Source organism: Gallinula chloropus (assembly GCF_964237585.1).
Source record: "Gallinula chloropus genome assembly, chromosome: 1".
Lineage (NCBI taxonomy): Eukaryota > Metazoa > Chordata > Aves > Gruiformes > Rallidae > Gallinula > Gallinula chloropus.
Genome location: NC_140085.1, coordinates 13,484,178 through 13,506,032, shown reverse-complemented (window position 1 = coordinate 13,506,032; position 21,855 = coordinate 13,484,178). Strand labels below are relative to the sequence as shown.

The 21,855-nt window shown below is 36.4% G+C and overlaps 1 protein-coding gene across 1 annotated transcript in view; it reads left to right on the top strand.

The window, feature by feature from the left end:
• Window positions 1-21,855, top strand: part of PTPN12 (protein tyrosine phosphatase non-receptor type 12) — a 74,125-nt gene that overhangs the window by 34,587 nt on the left and 17,683 nt on the right. The window contains exons 3-12 of the mRNA XM_084279124.1: window positions 879-955; window positions 1,848-1,943; window positions 2,934-2,972; window positions 3,748-3,819; window positions 6,424-6,483; window positions 9,396-9,538; window positions 10,929-10,995; window positions 11,620-11,697; window positions 11,797-11,895; window positions 21,223-21,308. Of these exons, the coding sequence (XP_084135250.1) occupies window positions 879-955; window positions 1,848-1,943; window positions 2,934-2,972; window positions 3,748-3,819; window positions 6,424-6,483; window positions 9,396-9,538; window positions 10,929-10,995; window positions 11,620-11,697; window positions 11,797-11,895; window positions 21,223-21,308 (817 nt within the window). The remainder of the gene's footprint in view (window positions 1-878; window positions 956-1,847; window positions 1,944-2,933; window positions 2,973-3,747; window positions 3,820-6,423; window positions 6,484-9,395; window positions 9,539-10,928; window positions 10,996-11,619; window positions 11,698-11,796; window positions 11,896-21,222; window positions 21,309-21,855) is intronic.

The window sequence follows — 21,855 nt, the reverse complement described above, 5'->3', positions numbered from 1 at the left end:
CCACCTACCATCCTTCTTAATAAGAATCATCAAGTTGTTTCTTGGATTAAAGATGAACTTAATTATTTTTTTCAGTGCCAAGAAAGAATTCCAAGATGCTTAGTTCATTCTGTCAACAACTAATAAGGGCTATTTTTAACACTGCTGAGGATTTTGGTCTCCAAAGTTCTGCTTTCTCAGAGACAGTAGTAATTGAGGCAGAAACTTGAAATGTCAAAAAGCTGAAAGTGAAGGAGTCTGCGACTTCTAGTTTAGAAGTGCCCCAGCAAAGTGCTTTGCTCAGCCTTTGAGGGTAGAGGTCAGTCTGTGCCTGAGCAATAAACCCAAGTGAGTATTTCATGTTGTAATACTTGATGGAGTGCTCCTTGGCAGAGACTTTAAGACCTGCTGGCTTCTTTAACTCCGCAGTAGTGTTTTATTCTTTCTGCTTTCTGTAAATCATAGAATCACAGAATCGTAGGGGTTGGAAGGGACCTCGAGAGATCGAGTACAACCCCCCCTGCCAAAACAAGCACCATAAATGTGACTTTAATACTGACCATCATGATGTGCTTTAATCTTATGGAACTACAACTTTGAGTAATTCTGAGCAACTAAATTTTGTGCCTCTGTAATATATTGTTCTTGGAATTTCAGTAGTTGGTAGTCTCTAAACTCGGGCATCAGGAGGACAAAGCAGTAGAAACTTCCTGCTTATACCTGAGTTGGTTGACCCATAAATTAAATTGTCTGACTTGCTTGTGTGATGTCTTTAGGAAAGCTTGTTTAGTTCTTAATTTCTTCTATATGTCTTGTACGTATGCTAGATATTATATTTACTGTTACATACCTTTACATGTCCTATAATTGTTGTTTTTAAAAATTATTTTTTCTTTCAGTTGATCATAGCCGGGTTAAACTAACTCTAAAAACTCCCCCACAAGATTCAGATTACATCAATGCAAACTTTATTAAGGTATGTATTACTAGCATAAAAGTTCTTAAAATTCTTTTTAAGTTTTTATTTAATATCAGTACGGTTTTAATATTATAGTCTTGAAGTTGTGAGGCAAGACTTTCTTTTAGTATGGCTTGAATAAGTTTGCAAACACAATGCCAATTTTTAAGCAGTTTTTTTAAGTTTCAATATTACTTTTAAGTAATACTTTTTAACAAAGGGTGTATGTTAATATGCGCCTCTTGCTATTTATGGCACAAGTGTGGCAATGGAATTGTATCAAACAGTGTTAAAGAGAAGCCATAATATGATTAAAAACTTGTTAAGCTTTTGTTTAAAGTATGGAGACCTTGGGTTTTCTTTATGGTGTTATTCTCATGTTGCTTCTACACAGTAATGCTTTTTCAGAAACAGGTGTTACTATAAATATCACTTCTTGAATGCTTAGCTTGAAAAGCTGAATGTAAACATCTTCAAGCTTTATAGAAAATTTATAAAAAATTGGATTTTTGAAATGTGGTATTACTTGGAGGAACGTTAACTTGTTTGAGGGAATGCTTTGCAGGAGAGACTTTCATCATTACATCTTGGAGTAGTAAAGAAAAGCAGTCTTAAAGGTGATCTTCAGAATCTGAACGTGCAGAAACTTAACATTTTGTTACAGTCTCTGGCTGTACAATAGCTGTTATAAACTCCTCCTTTCCACACCCCCCTCTCCCCCCCAAAAAACTGAAATCACCAGAGCAAAATTCCCACTAATGTAAAAAGGGACTCTCATTTTATTTTCACCCTTCCTGTTGGGTAAAAAAAAAACCCTCTAATTTTACATGATTATAACCTAAAGCCTTTTTTTATTCAGTACAGATAAACTTTCTTTATGCACATTAATGGTTCATTTGTGCAATCCTAGGGAGTTCATGGGCCAAAAGCATATGTTGCTACCCAGGGACCATTAGCGAATACAGTAATAGACTTCTGGAGGATGATATGGGAATACAATGTTGCCGTAAGTACCTACTGAAGCAAAATTTGGGCTTACCTTATTTCATGACACAGAGGTGACTTTTATCTTTTGCCTGATCTGAGTTTTTTTATTTAAAATATTGAGACTAATTTACTTCATAAAACTCAATTTAGTGGTTTAACATCTATATATCATTAATATTCAGTTTAATTATGTAAATTCCAAGTAATTTTATTCAATGAATATGAAATTGTGCATCCTTAGGAATAGGTTGGTGCTTGGTTACATCAGTCCTGCAGGAGACCTTCCAACTTGACCATATCTGACAATGTCAGATGCAGCATGGGAAAACAAAAAAATAAAAGCTACTTTTCTGTTTTCGCTATTCTGGCATTACTTATTGCTTTATATATTATTCTACATCATCTTAAACAGCTATTGTCAGGAGCTACCTTTTATCTACTGTTAAAAAGAGATATGTTCCACAAATTATTTCTGATTTTTTTTTTTTTGTTTCATCAGACATTTAAAGCATTGTAACATTTTTTCAGACACTTAAATTATTGTAACAAATAGACTACCTATGGGTGCATTTTTATTGTACTGTTCACATTAATGTATCTGAAATGGCTTCAACTAAGAAGTCTGATTCTTGTTATTTTAAGAAATTTTTATACTTATTTTATGCAATCTATATTATTTAAGTGAATATAGCTATCTCAGTTGGAAAACGATTCTGTGTTTTTATGGTTAAGTTTAGGCTTTATAGTCAGGCTGAATAAATACATATGGTATTTTTTCAGGACTATAAAGAATTCAAATTAAGTATCTTTAAAATGTTGTAATAATGTAAAATTTGGGTACTATTTTAGAATTAAAAGAGCACATATCTGCTTGTAGGAAAATAGCATTAATTAGTCTTTCAGTAGTAACCAATTAAGGAGTATCATCATCTGCTGAGATAGAAGCAAGCAGTAAATTGTTGGTGGTTTTCCTTGATCTAAATTTCCAGCATCTCTTTTTTCTTTTCAGATAATTGTGATGGCCTGTCGAGAATTTGAAATGGGAAGGGTATGTGTACTAAATACAAAAGTTAAATAAGCATTGCCTGCACGTGGCAACATGCCAAGACCCATAAAGCTGCATGTGCCAAACCCATAACTGTAAAAATAATCTGTGAGATTGAATGAGAAAGTCTGTCCTTATGTTTGTCACTGTGACTGCTTTGCTTTTCTCTTTTTATAGTGTTACATTATTAAGTGTCATTTCAGTGGAATATACATGTTTGTATACAGAACTGTACCAGTGATCTCTTTCTGGCCATGGCACTGTGGAAAAAATCCCGTTCCCCGTGGGATATAGGCCAAGTAGCAAAATCCTGAGTCCTTCGGAATTTTCTGTGAATTGATACCGCTTCAAAAACCAATCAGTCTTTTAAATCTCTCTGCTATGTATTCTTATGACCTGGGGGTGGGACAGAAAGTGATCCGTAATTGTGAACTCTCACAAAAACTAAATGACCTCTCATTGCATCCCTCTGTATGATGTGTGCTTGTGTATATGTAGGCAGTCATGAAACTCGCATACTAATTTGCAAAGCATCTTTTGACTGTATTGCTTGGTCATTTATGGGTTTTGGTTTTGTTTTTCTTTTGAATACCAAAAGAGAAGGTATATTACTATCTTCAAAGAATTTGAGCAAGGCACCAATAGGCAGATGTTAAGGAAAAGCACTGGATGAGAGAGAATAAGGCATTTGAGACTATCATTTTGTCTGCTCTGCTTCTGTTAATCATCATCTGTCAGTACTACACACGAATTAAATTACGATTCTTTGCTTTAACAGAAAAAATGTGAACGTTACTGGCCTCTGTATGGAGAAGCAGCTGTAACTTTTGGACCATTTCGCGTTTCCTGTGTAAGTATAAAGCTTTATAAATTAATTTTGAAGGGTTTAATGCTTTTGTAACTTAAAATAACTGTTCAACAAACAGTTTGTATTGCAAAACAAATGCTTTTTTAATTGTTCTGTACTAAATTTTACACAAAGGCTCTCAGAGGAATGCAGTGGGGAATAGCGTGTGTATATAAGATGTATGGATTTTTGAATCCTTCATGATTTTTTTTTTACCATGTAGGGAACATGTCTGCCTTGGCCTTGTATCATTTCTTTAGCTTTACATGATATAGCTTTGAATGTCTGTACCATACTTAAACGGTATTTGTGCAGCTGTTTCTCTGCATTATGACTTGTGTGTTCTGGATGTGTATAAGAAATTAAAGTAATACTGGGATAGGCTATTTTTTAAAGTTACATAAAGTTGATTATCATGAATAAAGAAAATGGAAACTAAACTCATTTTTGTAGACTTTTTTCTGTTGCCAACGGATAGAGGTTTGTTTGAAAATGGTTCTTTTGCTTCTAGTGTTGCTTTTAAAATCAAAACAAAAATGAGTAGCAGATCACCATGAGGTATGAATCTTTTCCTGGAGAATTCCCAGGGCATTACTGTCAAGTAAGCTATGATTTCAGAAAGATGGAGGAAACCTGTAAATTTCCATTGCATGTTGTGTCAGTGTTAACAGGAGTTCCGATCTCTGAACGTAACTTACAGGAGCCTCTTCCAGTTTAGATACTTGCTCATAAAGCTAACACAGATTTCTGGCAGATGAATAGGCAGGAAGAGGGACTATGGGTATTTCCTACACCAAGTGCAGCAGGGAATTCAGAAAGTCATCATTCCTTTGGCACCTGTCACCTCAGCATCACGCAAGAGCGTAGCCCAAAGGGGTTTTGCAATTATCTCTCCTCGGTAGAGAAAGCTGCATAGGAAAAGAAGTCGTGGTGCCATTACCATTTCACAAATGGGGACCATATATGTAACAGAAATTCACTTACTTCATTGAGGTTTTCAGGGTGTGGGTGAGGATACGGTGCGTGGGAGCGTACCCACCAAACCCAGTGTGACGAGCACTTTGATCGGGTTGCCTTTGGTACCTGCCTGTTTGTGTACGTGTATTTCTTCCTGCTTTATACACGTTTGTGGCAAGATTGTCCAGCCTCTAGCTCTTGGAGTTGTGATTACATCATCAAACCTTTGGCTCTAGATAATGCCAAGGGCGATTCAACCTGTATCACATTATGTTCACTGACAGTCTAATTACTTATGGGAGAGAATAACACATGTACAGTATCATCCTTCTCGTTGTTGTGAAATGGCTTTAAGTTGTTTAATAGATGATTTTACCTTGAATGTTTTACAGTGATGTTCATGATGGGCTGTAGGTGTTCACTTATTCTAAAACTGTGGAATTGATCCACTGCAAATGGATCTCAAAGCTGTTTTTTTCTTGTCCTTAACAAAATGCTGCTTGTGTTTGGATAGGAGTTGCTGCTGTTTTCTAGCTAGTTAAGTTACTCAGAAAGAGCTACCATGCCAATTTATTGAGTTGTTCTTTATCCTACTTTGAAATAGTCTACCAAGAATTAAGTATACTTCAGGTTCATCTTGTCATGAAGGCGTATACTTACAGTTTTTAGTCTGGGAAGATTCCTAACTTAAATTGACTTTAAAATTAGCTTATAGGGTTGCTTTTTTGGGGTTCTCTCTGCTGGTTCTTCTGGGGTTTTTTGATCTTGTTCCTAGTGTGTGATGGTCACACAGGTGGCCAGTATTTGTGAAAAGTGATTGTGTGTATGTTGTAGCTGACCAGTCACATGTAGTGGAGAATGTATTACCTTTGGGTACAACAGTGAGTATGGGTACTGTTGCTGCTAGATGTGCAGTATTCCTTTTAAACCTGCGAGGTGTTGCAATTGTCTTGATGGGGAAAAAGTAAATTCCCCATGGAAGATAGAAATGCATTAAAGTATAAATGCAGTCTCCTGTGTCACTGTGGCAAGCTGTAATGCTGAGCTTTTTAAGGCATCTTCAAATAGCGCTGTTTTAAGTACAGTAATACTGTATGGTGTTTACAGTATGAACTTTCCTTGGTGATCCTAAAGCAGATTTGAAAATTCTGAGAGGTTAGAGGCTATGCTTTTTAACCACAACCAAGGTAATTACAACAATCCATTTAGATACACACTTAATTGCAAATAATTGAAGGGAAAAAATGAAAGGAGATGTTGCAGGATAGACCGGTAAGAGACTGAACATTACACATCAGAAACATCATAGAAGGATGGTGGTGGGAGGCAAGCTAAATAAATGTATGGAGAAAAGAGGTGCTTTGCAAACCGCTTGGAGGATTTATTGATGGTTTTGGGAGCAGGCTAGGCACTGGTTTGAAAATCTGCATTTTTATTTTAAGTAAAAATAATATCTTTCACAGCTGTCTTGTGCAGCAATCTAACTTACTGCAGTTGTAAAATCAATGCTTTTATTCCCCATCTTATGACAAAATAGTAGATAAAGTGATAAATTAAAAACACCTGAGTTTAAAGTTTGTAGGTTTGGTTATATCGTATATGCTGCATATTGATCTTTTTTCCAATTCATTACTGTGTTTTCATGTTTAGGAAGCTGAGCAAGCAAGGACAGATTACTTCATTAGAACATTATTACTTGAATTTCAAAATGTAAGTATATCAGGACTCCTGGTCCCAACTTCAATGGTTGCTAAAAGCTCTCTAAAATGAGAAAAAAACCTTCACTTTTTAAAAATGCTGACTCTGTAGGTATGTAAATCATGAGGTTTAGAAGTCATGTTAAAAGCTTAGAGTATAAGAAAAGAATAATGAAACTTTACATGTCTCTTATGGAAGTTCTTTGTTAACAAAGGTGTGTGACAATAGTCTTCAGCAGTGTGTTAACAACTAGAAAGCTGTCGCCCTAGGAGAATGTCACTGTTTACCCCAACTGAAAATATCATGACAAACTGAATCAAACTTGTCAAAAGAAACTGTTATCTCTAGTTAGCTTCTCTTTGGGTGAAGTAGTGTGCTTGTTAGAATTCGCCCTGCCCTTTCACTTATTGTCAGGAGAGTTTTACAATGTTAAAAGCTACTTTTGACACCCATTCATATACTTGCACTGCCAAATAAAAATAAAACAAGAACGATGTCAACTTAGTGGCGTTTTTTTCCCAGTTTCTTACTCTAGCTTATAACAAGTTACTGTCTTTGAAATTGAAATAGATATGAAAAAATGTGGCGTGTTTTTGGTTGAATTGAGTTTCATTGTCCCTTTGCTTGGTGAACTTTGGCATGAGGGAATGCGTGATATATTCAAGGGTCAAGATAGAAATGTACTTTTAAAATTGAGCTCAGGACTTTGGAATTCTTGAAGAATTGATATCTAGTGTTCAAGATAGAGAATTGGCTTACCAGACAAGTATTCGGGTGAGCAATTCATTTCCACTGATTAAAATGGCCACTGTAAATAGATACGATTAGTCTCTTGATGGAAGAAATGGAGTTTATTCACCTTGGTGAAAACCTGTAATTCATAAACTTAATATCAGTTACATTAATTGTGAGAAGGAATTGTCGTGTTTTCAGTGAAATAAAAGTTCTTGCTTTCTCATGTGTTAAGAATGAATGATTTTAAGATGTTCTTGCAAACTTAAATGTCAGATTTGAGGCGACTGTTTATTTTTCTGAAAAGCAACTGACAGCAAATAAAAACAAGTTTAGAGGTATATCCTGCAGAAACGTGAAGGCTGAAAGTCTGTTTTACAGGATTCCTGTCATTTTAATTGGTATCCTGTATTAAGAAACTATTACAGTTTAGTTTCACTTATGGTTATGCCCGCCTGAGTTGTTGAAATGGAATGAGGTATTGCTGATACCACAACAGTTATGAAAACTGTTTAATCATGAGAGGGATCATTTTTGGTGGCAGCTTACTCTGCAGTAGTTTACTGGGTGCTTACAGTGGGATGAACGTTATGATAACTGGTTACTTCAGCAACTGTAGCTAATTTATTATATTGATTGCATGTATTATTCATGTGAATCATGTTCAGCTGCTTGCCTTCCATGACTTTTATTCCAGGTAATTTTTATAGGATGCTTGTGTATCCCAAAAAACTAAGTAGTAACAAAAAATCTGCAGTTTGTGCTTTGCTTTTGATCTTGGCAAAGAGCCCAAAGTTGACCTTATTTTAAGGAGTAATGTAATTGGAAGGATTAACAAGATACATTGATACTCAACCTCTGCAGCTGATAAAATGATCTTTCCTCAGATTTACCAGGCAAACTTGCTTCAGGGTTTATGTCTGTGCACGTTTTGGTAATGAATTACAGACTTTTCATCTGACTTTGAGGAGCTCTGTACTAGTGGTAATAGCCTTTTAAGTTCACTTTCTGGTTTTCCAGAGTAATGGAAAGTTTTGTCACTTCTGTGAAAGTTTCAATGCAGAATCTTACAAAAAAGTTTAAATTTTCGATAAATATACAAAGTTAATCTAGTTTCTAGGAAGAAAACCACCTTCAACTTAAAGATTATTCAGTTTTCTTCTGACAGTTCTGCTAATGTGAAAAATCAGTGGATTTGTCTCTTTGAATGTAATTAAGTTAAAGATTTTGTTGGACCTAGTTGAATTATTAGAATTTATTTTCTCAGGCTGTATTTTTTTCTTGGCTTTACTAGCTACAGCACTTCTGGTCAGACAAAAGTAAAGCATCAAAAATAGTTGGCTCAGTTTGAAGACATGAATTTCCATGCTTCAAAGGCCTGCTATCTTGCTTCTCAATTAACTAAGTAGATGGTAGCATACGTCTTCAAACTTGTAACCTGTAATAATGTTGAGCAGAAAAATTTATCTGCTTCTCTTGTACAGTACTCTGAGGGTACAGTAGAACTCGGAATTGTGAGAACAGCAAGGAAAAGTGCAGTAAGGCTAGCTATACCATAGGAGTTTTGATTATGATAAAGAGTATTGGCTTTTCAGTGCTTCAGGTACCTGACTAACCACACTGTTGTAAAGTTTGCTTCTTACCTTGTCTTTAGTACTACCGTAACATGAGCTAATGAGAGTATAAGTGTACCTGCTGTTGTGGCAAGTGTGATCCATATGGCCTCAACTATTTCTCTTATTTTCTTAACTTCCCTCTGTATGTGCACACACACTTTATCTTGTGATGTGAGAGAACAACAACGTTTTTTCCCCTATCTAACTTACTGGAATACATTTGGAAAAAGAACCTTACATGGTGTACTTACCCTTTCTTTGTTCCTTCTAAAGCTTAATACTGTAAGGGCAGAGAATCTTTTAACACAGTGCAATGTTGTGGGTCCTTTAATGAGTGGAGAAGGGCTTCTGGGAACTGACCCATAGTGCTTTCTCCTAGATGTTAGCTACACTCAAAATATTGTTTCAGAATTTCCCTTTTGTTTTTCCAAGTACTATAAACTTATGTTTTCTTAATAGAGAAAATGGCTTGTCTCTGTCCATGCTTCACACAAAAGGTGAAGGTTTGTAAACTATTTCATATAAATTCCTTAAATATATATCATCATAACACCCTTCTTGCTCCTTCTCCCTTAGGAGACCCGTAGTGTCTATCAATTTCATTATGTTAACTGGCCTGATCATGATGTCCCTTCATCTTTTGATTCTATTCTGGACATGATCAGCTTGATGAGAGAATATCAGGAACATGAAGATGTACCAATTTGTATACACTGCAGGTATTGAATATATTTATTTTTTTATGTTCATAAGTACTAATTTTTTATTTCAAGACTTTTGGTATGACATACACTAGTTTGAATCTATATTACTATATTTATTTATTTTAGTTTTCAAAAAAATAATGTTTTCTCATGTCAAAATGTTGCTCAAAATCATACAGCCTTCATTGTCGTAAAGCTTGTGCAACAGTGAAATTTTGCTTCTATTTCAGTTTGACAGACTATCAATCAGCAAATCATTAGTCTTTGAAAGGGAAACTGTTTTGTGATTTTTAAAACATTTAAATCCTCTTAAATCCTCATTAGGATAAAATAGACTTTTCAGCTTGTTGCAAATCAGATCTGGGAGTTGAAGACTCTGTTCTCAGTAGGTCAGATTACAGAGCAGGTGCCATCACTACCAAATATGACAAAACAGATCTCTAATCAGCAGGCTGTAGTTTCTGCTTGGTAAGTTACTCTGTCTGAGCAGCAGTTTTATCTTTTACCTGAAATTTGGTAAAACAGAAGGACTACTGAAACTAAGCTGCATGAAAATTTTTGGTAAATTGACAGTTTCTGATCCCCTCTCTGGAAACTTCTTGCCTATATTTGATACTTTTTAAAGCAATAGAAGATAATATCTGATGTGTCAGAAACTGAATTTCAGATTCCTAAGACAGGAAACGTTAAATTGTTGGGGGATTATTAACTCTATAGAGCTTGTTTATTCTTTGAAAGTGTCTATAAAGATCTGTTATCTTTAGCTATGTTCCTTTCACTCTGAGGTGTAAAACCGTAAGAAACTTACTTGGCACTGAAATCTATTTCATTTTGTCCTGTTTCTCTTGATGCTCAGTACAGTTGTGAAAGTTGTTTCATTACAACAGTATAATTATAATGTCATAAATATGTATGCATTATAACTTCATCTTTAAAATGGATAAGTTCATACTAATAGAAATAATAAATTTGGTAGTTCACTGTCTTTTTTTAGATAAACAGCAGAAAACATACATACTAAATCAGAGAAATGTGGGCAGCCTTTATATGTGTCCTGTTCTGCCATCTAGCATATCTGTCATTAGACTTGGATGAAATTCCTAACCGTTTAAGCAGTGGTAACTACCAATAGTGTGACAAAAGAGGTAGTAAAAATGTCAACATGGAAGCATTGCAGTTCCAAGTAGCTATGAAAAACTTGTATTAAAAATCTTAGTCCTTCATTTTGCATTTTGTACTCTTATTCTTAAGACACTGTAGTTGTCAGGTAGAGTAAGCTTCAAATGATAGTTACAGGATTTGAAGTTTTTTTTTTTTTCATATGGACTCTGGAAATATGAAGCTTATAGTGTGTTTTCAACAAATTAAAATAATTTCTAACATACCTAACTGTTTATGTTCATAGTGCAGGGTGTGGAAGAACAGGAGCCATCTGTGCTATAGATTATACGTGGAATTTGCTTAAAGCTGGGGTAAGGAGTATTAAGAAGTTTTGTGGCATTCCATCATTTCATAATAGTGAATCATTGAGCACCCAAATGTTCTGAAACTGTGAAATTTTTAAGACACTTCAGAACTCTTGACACGTTGAGTGTTTAGTTTCTTTGCAGTCAAGATTTAGTAGGAGCTTACTTTCCTTTGACAGCAAGATTTTGTCTAAAAAAATCACTGTAGAAGTCTTTTTTTTTAATATTTCAGTATAAAATTATTTCAAATTCAAATTTTCCAATGTCTCTGTTTAATCTTGCAGATTGAAAAAAGCAGATATTTCAAATATACCGATTAATTCATTATGTGTGTTTTAGGTTACAAAGTATATTTAGGTTATGAAGTTACGTTGCAGTGTCATACTAATGCTTTCACTGTATTTCTCATTTTCAAAATTCTTGAAATGGCCTCATCTGGTCTAAATCAGATGTTTAAAACCAGTTCTGGAGACTAATTCCTTTAAAAAAAAAATAGTGGCTGCAATGTGGAGGGAACCCATTGGCTTTACTTACAGAAGTTAAGCATACTTTTGGATGTCTAACAGCTTTTTGTATGTCAGTTCTGACAAACAGTGATGTCATTGTAATTGACTTCCTTCTGTGTTTCAGAAAATACCTGAAGAATTCAATGTATTTAATTTAATACAGGAAATGAGGACACAAAGGCATTCTGCAGTGCAGACAAAGGTATGGTTGGGTTTAAAATCAACCTTCATCATATGATAATATGCTGTCGTTCTTCGTAGAGATCACATGCACTAACTCTGATCTGGTGACCTCCTCCAGGAGCAGTATGAACTGGTCCATCGAGCCATAGCACAGCTGTTTGAGAAGCAACTGCAAAAGTATGAAAGTTGTGCGGACTGGAAGATTGCAGATGGAGTGGTAGGTGTCTTTCCCATATGAGCTTCAATCAGTTGTAGCTGTTGGCTGCTGATCACAATTTTGTTGTAAAGTCTAGTTTTTTAAGTTGTGTTCAACGGTTTTAAGCCACATACAGAACATGCTTGGACCGCAGGTGGTATTTTTTGCAAAGTAAGGACATTTAGCTTGTACTCTGCTTACACTAAGCATTTGATTGTAAAGGTTGAGAAGGAATATTTATCATGTGTAGTGAATGCAATTGCAGTGGGGGGAGCAACAAATAGAATTCTAGTATGGATGAAATATAGGAGTCTAACTCAATATTTAAATTGTTGAATGTGCCCTTATTTTGGTGAGGTGGTGGTAGTTGACACCTGATCTCTTGCTTTGATTGGCAGTACTTGCCCCAATTCTGATATATTGGCAGCAAATTTTATCCAAGCCTGAATTTCTGTAAATTACTTGAGCATTATGATAAAGAGTGAGTTAAAAGTAAAAACTCCAGCCTATGTGTACATATATTTCTATAGAAATAAACACACACACATATGTATATGTGTGTGTATGTGTATTTATGTGTATTAATTCTATCAGATCTCTGCTAAGCTTTACCTCCTGAAAGGAGAAACTTCATCAAAGTTTGCCTTTCTTCCCACTCCTTCGCCCCCCTCCCCCTGACTCCCAGTGTCTGGTTGGCCCAGTTTCAATCTAGTAGATAAGCATTGATCTGACTCTTCAACTGGAACATGGATATTATATGCTCTTGCATCTTGATCTTGGCCCAGCACAGCCTTGAAGTAGTTGAGCAGGGCTGGTAATGAATAATGCCAGGAAGTTCTCATAGTATGTTGCAGTACCATTTGCACTGGAACAGATTGGAGGAAAGAAAAATAACTTGAAAATGTTTTTGTCAGAAATCTTCATACTCTACCCATTTAACAAAGGGGGAAGCACAGGGGAACAACTTTGCAAAATAATTCTCTTCATTGGTTTTTGTGGTATTTGAGGATATTTCTGTCCTTTACGTTTCCTGTCCCCTAGGTCTACCCCCCACACACACTTTTTATGTTCAGATGTGCTTTCTTGGCTACAGCTGGGACTATGCAGAAAATGGCTTTTTGAATCAATATATTGTCTCTCTCCCCCACAGTTCAAACTGTGTACCCCCCTTTATTCATAGATTGTGTTTTGTTTAATGTTATCTGTCCCTTCAGTACCTAATTAGTGTTGTCTCTATGGCTCTCTAGCAGGAGTAAGAGTAGTATCCTCAGGACCCTTTGAAATATCTAGAAGCAATTTTGAATCTGCCTTATTAATAGGCATCCCTTTAGTTTTAGGGGTTTAGCTGTTTTATTCTGTGCTTTCTAGAAAGTACAAACCAGTCTTTATTCTTGGAAAAAAAAGGCTTCATTATTATTTTATTGTATCGATTCATGCAGAAGTTCCAAGATCTTTAGTCATGACAAGAAACCGAATGGACTAAATGCAGTATGGATGTATGGATACAGCAGGCTGTTACAATTTGTTATAGGTTTGATATTCAGCATAGCTGGTCTGTGAATTTTATTTCTGAGGAATGATCACCATAGTTCTGAATGTGCAGATTTTTACAGAGGTGATTCCTAATTACTTGACTTCTGGTCATAAAATAGCAGATCAGGCTACTGTATCTTCTAGTTATTTGACTTTGATCTGACCTGTGCCTGCACTCTTCTGTAGAATCAAAAATGTCTCCTCTTACTGGCAGAACATCAAAATATGGAGGCAACACGGTATGCTCATGCTGCTGCTGCTGTGTCTGTAACAAATGCAGAGAACTTCAGTCTTTAACACTTTCTCCAAAAAATTATGTCTCTAAAGAACTGGACATCTTAAGAGATTTGAATGACTTGAGCAATAAAAAAAGCAGCTAGATTATGGATAGCTGATGTCCATGGGGATTAGACAGGGAGAAATCCTGACTCTGAATATGTAGTGATGGAGAGTTAGGAGTTTTTAATTTTGCTTGGAAATCATCTTGGTTATAATCAATGAACTGTGAAGGAAATGAATTTTAGCAATTATTTGCAAATTAAGACCAGAGATTGTAGTGCCATTGTGTGGATACATTGCAGCTTGAATACTGTGTGCAGGTCTGACCTGCTTATCTCAAAAGCCTGTTACAGAATTCAAGCATGAAAAGTTTGGACAGGGATCAAAGGTGTCACACATCTCCCATCTAAAGAATAACCAGATTGAGCTGGAAAAGAGTTGAAGTTAGATATGATAGAGGTTAAATAAGAGTGAAAAGCTGATTTCTATTAACCTTTTCTAAAGGGTTTTAATGAGAGCTGGCAGACTTGATAGAAAGGGAGTTTTTCATGCAGCATGAAACTGCAGAGATCCTTGCAGCTGAAATCCTGTGGCTTTGAGGTCAATATCTCATCATTTTGGAATCTTTTTTCCATGAATTTGCCTAACCTCTGACCTATGAAATTCCAGACTTGCAAACTGTTGGAGAACATCCTAGGGAAGCATCCCTGAATGTCTGTTCTGACATTATTTTTCTCTGTATGTTTCCTTTTCTTCAATGCTGGAAACAGGGCAAAACCAGTCTTTTGGTCTGACTAGATGCAGACTTTTTTGCAGTAGGAAATGGCACCTTTTCATATTGTAGCTGGAATGTTTTCTGTAGAAGGGTTGAGGGAAAAATTGTTGTACAGAACTTCTTTATCTAGAAATTTGGGATTTAAACCAAATTTACTACTATTCATTTGTCAGGAAACTTGCCTTCAGGGATCAAGTGGTGTGGGCTTGGCTTCTCTTTTGGTTGTGTGAAGTAGACAACTACCTTATAAACCCATGATAGGGATTAAGTATCTGCTTGTAGCTTTAACCTGATTCTCGAAACTTTAACCCTCACTTGAGACAGTGTCTTTGCTATTCTGAAAAAGCTCCCTTTTCTTCTGAGGGTGTAACAGAGCATCTGCTGTATATAACATGTGGTTTTCCCCAGAAATGTTGTGGGTTTTTAACTAAGATATATCTCAGAATGTTTGTTTGCTTTTTAAAAGGAAACAAACTCCAATGCAGAAAATTTTCAAATAACTTCATTAAATATAATGTGATATACTTAAGGTTCCTTCACAGATCTTACTCTGCCTACAGATGCTACAAGGACTGTGGGATCTCATACATGTGAAGGGTTCAATGGAAACTATTCCAAATAAAAGAATGTACCGACTTTGGATATATTACTGTTGGCTATATAGGACATAGTACTCAGCTTCCATTTATTATATTTTGATAAGTACTCTTCAGAGTTTTGAGTAGTCTGTAGTGTTGGTTTCATTGTTGGCCAATTGTCATTCCCATTTCAAGCAGTGTTTGCAATGCATTGAGTTACCTAAGCTTTGTAAGCAGTGCTTGCCAGCAACATCACAGTAAAAAGTTAATCTGATTGGCAACAAGTTGCAGTATTCATGGGGAAGTAGCTTAGACACAGTCCTGAACGTGTGTTCCTTTGAACTTGCCAGCTTTGCCCTTCTGGAAACAATACTGTAAAAAGTCAACAAAAAGCCCCGCATGCAGTGTTTGAAAATAGGCTTACAATAGGCTGAGAACTTCTATTACAATTTGATAGAAGGATTCAAAATCATATAGAAAACACACATATGATACCGTATTATGTAGTAGTTGTGTGAACTCTATGGCAAGAGTCTACGTATTGTGAAAATATAGAACTAAAAATTACCTAAATTAAATTCATTGAAGAGTAGCTTTCTTCTGATAGTAGATAAAGTACTTAAAACAGTCCCCACAGTAGCTAAATTTCAGGGCAAAGATGAAATTGCTGCTCAGAGCCAATCTTTTCTTTTTTTCTTAATAAGAAAAAATTTGAAAATCGGAAGTGTTCCCCTCCCTGCCCCATAGTAAGACTTGTAAGTTATGAAACAATTAAATTGGAACCAAGTCTTGGACTTGGCCCCCTTCCCTCTGAAACTCTTGATCATACTGTCATGTATTTGGAGTCATTAACTGTGTGCTTCTTGCCATCAGTGGTTTTATTAGCACTGCGGGGAAGACACTACTCGTGGCGTTCTGTTTGGAAGCTTTGAAACATATGTGAGCATGTTAGTCTTCCACATCTGACTGATATCTTATCAGACTATTTTGTGAGTTACTTGAGAGGTATCTCTGTGGTCTGACACGAGCCATGGTTGTCTTGGGAAAGTCTGAATCAGACGGAATTCCGTCAAGTTGGATGGTCTGTATGTAGAAAAAAGATTGATTAAAAGGCAAACAAAAAAACGTTTGCTTTCTCTTTAAAAATATTTCTTGTTGAGTTTTCTCTGTACTGCAAGTCCTTGTTTTACCTTTATCCACTAATAGAATCTTGTATTAATAAACATTTTCTCCAAAATACAGCATTGCTAGTAGTTTTAAGCATCTCTTGCATTTATTCCTGTAAAAGTGACAGAATTCTGTTGCTGTGGTTGATTCCACTTTTAGAAGCTGTGGAGGAATCAGCTGCTGTAAGAATGTTGATATTCAAAACATTAGTGGTTTAGAAAGTCTAAGTGAAAAGACTTTGCTCTGCAAATTCTCTTTATGGTTTTGCTGCTTAGAAAGAGATTTTAGGCCACTTTAGCATTCTAAAAAATAGCGTATGTCTTCAGAGACATTTATCTTGTTTGCCTGTGCTTGGAAAGTTGCATTTAATCTGAATAATTTGAGTAGTTTCAGTGTGAAGTATTTATCTTCTGATGCTCTGTGGTTCCCATGCTTCTTTATGATAAGGGGAAAAGGAATGCCTTGATTCCTTTTAAGGGAAACCATGAGGTTACTTCTGGAAGAGTCTTTCCAGTGAATTTGCTAGTACTTTACCAGTACAGAAAGCTTCTGAATGACATGAAATATTTCCACTGTGAGCTCCAAAAGAAAATTGTGCATTGCAATTCCTGGGCCAAAGTTTTTGAATTGGAGGCAATGCTTATGAAATAATCTAGAACTGTGATCCTCTAATCGCTCCAAGTTAGTGACAGCTCTGTTTGGTGTTTCAGCCATTGGAGGAACTAGGTGGGGAAAAAACCTACCCTTGGGGGATGATGGCACAATTCAGGTCACCTTTGCAGGTTGAATTCAGATACTACATCTGCCATAAGAATTTCTTGTTCCTCTGTGTTATGATGGGAAGATGAGTGACCCTGTATTGTTGCATATTAGATGTAACCTATACTACTAAGTATTTGACTTTATGGTCTTTCCATTTCTTAATGTAGTCTTCCATAGATAGAGATACAAGTTTCATATATACACATATTTTTAAAAAATTACAGAATACCTAGCAAGTCCTAACTATGAGCCTTTTCATTTGATGTGAGTAGCTGCTCCCTCGACTCAACAAGGACATTGGAACTCTTGAACTGTTCAACAATTGGTGCATATTAGAGGCAAAGTCTCAGGAAAGCTCCTATTCTTTTGTTTGCCCCCCTATTGTTAAAGCTTCTGTTTTCTCAGAGTGAGAAGCCTGCCATAATAAGCTGGGTATCCTCTGTAAGAAAGCAGGGTGCTCCACTGAACACTTACGTAATTTACTGAATTGCACATCAGTTAATCCGTATCTTAAAAACCCCTATAGTTCTATATTATGATAATCCCACGTGAACTACGTATGTTGTCCTGGTTTTCTAAGCTGATACTTTCTAAAATTGTATTCTGCCTGAGAATGCAGCATCTGTCTAGAGAAGCAAGAGAGTGTTGACTGATGCCAGTAAGCTGTGATTAGGAAGGCTGGAAGGCTTTTTCTTAATACTGCCATCTGCTCTTCTCAGTGGATGAGGTCATCCCTGTGAGATACCCTACATTCACTTTTACAGTTGAGCTTCCTCTGTCCTGCTCCATGCTGGTTGTTCTACATGTTTCCCAGTTCACTTATTTTGATATATACCAGAAGGGGAAATCTGTGAGCTGGGTGTCACTCAGGGGTGATCAAACTACCAGGTTGTTGCTGTCTCTCATGAGACACAACCAAGAACCATAACAGTCTTGGACTGAGAGTTCAGCAATCAGTATTTCTTCAGTGAAAAACAAGAAGAGATACAGTGGCATGGTTACTTCAAAATGCTACAGCAACATCAAGTTGATATGAGCAGTTTTCTTTCCTGCAAATGTTAGAGCATTTGGTTACTACCTTAAACTTTTATCATCTTCAACTTCTGAAGTAAAAATCCATCACTTACAAGGGAATGAATTGTCTAAAAGTAAATGAAGGTTTCGTAAAAATGTTAGTCCATTGATGTTAATGAAGTGTGAAGTACCTCTTTTTTTGGTGACAATAATCCTGTACATTCTTGCTCCTGAGTTAATGTGACTAGAACAGAGGGATCTGATCCTGAGTTTTACCTAATGTGTAAGGGAAAGCTTTTGAACACTTACCTGCCTGAAGCCTTCCCAGTGGATGAGGTTGGGGTAACCACTGACTGCTCTTCTGAGGCTGAATTTAAAAGTATCATTTTGTGAATCTGGGTTGGGTTTTTTTTTGTTGGGGCTTTGGGATTTTTGGTTGGGTTCCTTAAAGTACTTTTTAAGGAATTGTTGTGAACTCTCTGTGCTTGCTTATGTACCTCAGACATTTGAGTTGATACGCATTTTTGCAAGGTATATACATACATTTTATTACTAGTAGCAAAAATAACAGTGCCTCTTCGGGTACTTCTGCCTGTCTCAACTAGAAACAGCTTCTCATTGCACAGATAGCAGCTCTTAGAAGAAAATAGGCATTTCTGCATGGGAGAAAAGTGTGCTGCAGGAAGCACTTCACTTTGTATCTGTGTTTGCAACTGCTGGTTTGTTTTCTAGGCAAGGGCCAATGGGCATACCTTTTCCCTTGCTAGTACCATCTACAAAACTGAGAACATAAATAAGAAATCAGTTTCTCAAAACTTCTGTACTAGCAGAACTGAACTGGAATATGTTTTTTGATCTGTTGTAGGATGGTAGACAGTGGTGGCTTGGGGGAGGAACTCCTGTGGAGCCTCACACTTTCTAATACCTCTGCCTCTTGAAATGTGGATGCACTGTTCTCAAGATGCAGTCGCAGTCTTTCTGACACCAGTTTAGAACCATAGACTATCCTGAGTTGGAAGGGACCCATGAGGACCATTGAGTCCAACTTCTGGCTCCACACAGGGCCAGCCAAGTCAGAGCATGTGACTGAATGCACTTATGATTTATAGTACTTATGGTTAAGGACAAACAACTCATTTAGTGCTACCCATAGTAATGTCTACATATGGGAAAGACTCACAGTTTGCACAACTCAGAGAAGCAGGGAGAAGCGTGACAACTTTCCAACCCAAACCAGTCTATAAACACCAACCAACCTTGGTTGACTGTAGTGGGAGCTTCAGTTGTGGTCATCTAAATGCAAGTGGCTTTTATTTGTTAATTGAATCTCACTAAAAAAACAACTTGATAGTTACAGCCAGTGGTCAGTGAGACAATGAACTCCCTGTGTAATTTTTCTGAAAGGGCTAACAGAAGCCAGCAATACAGGAACAATAGGGTATTTCTGCTGGAGTGCTACTGGAATATTGTATTGGACAGCTAGTTAATGGGGGGTTAATGAAGAACAATAACAAAGATTACAAGATTTATTCTTTTTCTTCACAGGAAAAGCTTCACTTAGTACACTGAGGAACAGAATTTCCTAATAGATTCTTCACACTAGCAGACAGAATATGATAACTGCTGTAAGACTACTAATGGAAAGTATAAAAGTAACTAATGAATCTAAATTTAAGTGAGGGTAGTTAGCTGTTGAGATAAGCTGTAAGTAAGCTATCTTCCAAAGCTGAAAATGCTTACCAAGTTCAAAGGCAGCAATTACATTTGAAGCAGAAATTAACAGGGAATTCCCTTTATTTTGTAAAACCAGAGAAAGTCACTCATATCTATTCTGAACAGGTAGGCTGGCAGGCTCTGTTGCATGAACCTGGTATTGTGCTTTGAAATATCACAGAATCACAAAATCAAGTATATTACACAGATTTGAGACACTTGGGGATCTTTTTTAAAATTGCTTTTCAAAACCAAAATGAGAGAAAAGCCTTTAGGTAAAATACATAGAAAACTCAATATAACACTCCTTGGGTTTTTTTGGATCTTTGGCTGTGGCATGTGTATGGAAATGGTACATCAGCTTTAGGCTCTTAGATGTTATGTCTTTATTTGTATACATATACATTTATGGATGTTTGTACTGAGTCTGGCTGATTTGAGTTAATATTCTTTAGAGCCACTGATAGGGTGCTGCATTTTGGATTTGTGACCAAAACAAAGCTGATGACACACACTCCTGTTCTGGCTATTGCTGAACAATGTTTGCAGAGCATTTCTTACTCTGCCCTCCCTGTGAATCGGCTGGGTGGTGTGCAAGTGGTTGGGAGGGGACATGACCAGGCAAGTGATCCAAACTAACCAAAGAGCTATTCCATAACACCATATAACATCATGCTCAGCAATAAAGAGGGAAAAGGGGAGAGTTTGTTCAGGTTAGCCATCTTTTACTGAGGAACTGGCTGGTCTGCCTATGCAAGTGTGTGAATGATTGCTTTTGCTTCGCTGGTATTGTTTGTTTTCTTTCTCTCTTCACACACTTTGATTAAAAAATTTTATCCTGACCCACAAGTTTTCTTGCCTTCATTCTTTCTTTTCTATCCAGGATGTGGAGGGGCAAGAAGTGAGCGAGTGGCTTTTGTGGTGTTCAGCTCCCTACCATGGTTAACCCTCAATATTTTATATGTATATGCATATAGATATGTATGGATAAATATATTGAGAAATGGTTTATATCTTTGTGTGTATATATGTATCTTATATTTATGGTCCTTGTGAAATGAAATAAAATGTTCGTGCTTTGCTGAGTAAGTTAAACTTCATTGTATGCAAATAGGAGATGATTTGAAAGTGGTTTAGAATAATGCTTTCAATTCTCCTTTCTTGCTGCATTGTAGATTAGTCTTAATTTCAGTGGACTGATTATGCAAGTGAAAATAATTAGACTGCCTGGAAAATATTTCAATAGGAATAATTTGGAAGGCATAAGGGAGCTTGCTTAAAACTAACTGAAGTTAGCTTTTGATGACACAAGAAGAATTTGAAGTTGGATACACAAAATATAAAATACTGTAGATTTAGAGTAGAATTTAATCTACATGTAATTTTAGGTGCTTTCTAGGATACCAAGTATACATAATAAAGTCATACCTTATTTGCAAGTGGCATTATGGATCTTTGGACCTCACAGTTTAAGCATTGTATCTATCAACTTTACAGCTATGAATTAAATCTTTTTCTTTTAATCAGGATGAAAATAATACAGAGAATGCTGTCAGTTCTTCAGATGCTGAGAAACAGGATTCTCCTCCACCAAAGCCTCCACGGACCCGCAGGTAGTTAACTGTTAATGTACTATTTTAAGCTGACAGATTGACCTTCAGTGGTTAAAGGTAGGACATGAGAAGTCACCACTGGTCTTCAATACTGCATCTGGCAGGGTACAAGTGATGTGGCAATGTGAGTTCATTTTTGAGGGGCTAACAAGATGAGAGCAGTGATTATACAATACAATTTATTTGAAATAGTGAGGTAATCTAAATTTGGTTGAAGAGGAAGTTTAAATATGTGTGTACTTGTATAGAAAATGTAATTGGACTTAGAAAACCATTTGAAAATTGGTGACTCTGAGTGGGCAGCACTGTGTGTGTATTCGGTATTGCAACATCACCATCCTACAACATGAAAAAACGTAGTTTAAAACTTGGGTATAGAAGTGTTCCACTTTGCTGTCTAGTCATTTATGACAGATCTGAAACACTGAGTGCGATTCTAATGCCCATTCTAATGAGGATATCTGAGAACTGCCAGAAATGGTCCTATGGCTCTTCTTTAGTGACCTCAGGGATGGTATTTGGAATGAGATAGCTTTGGGAATAATCT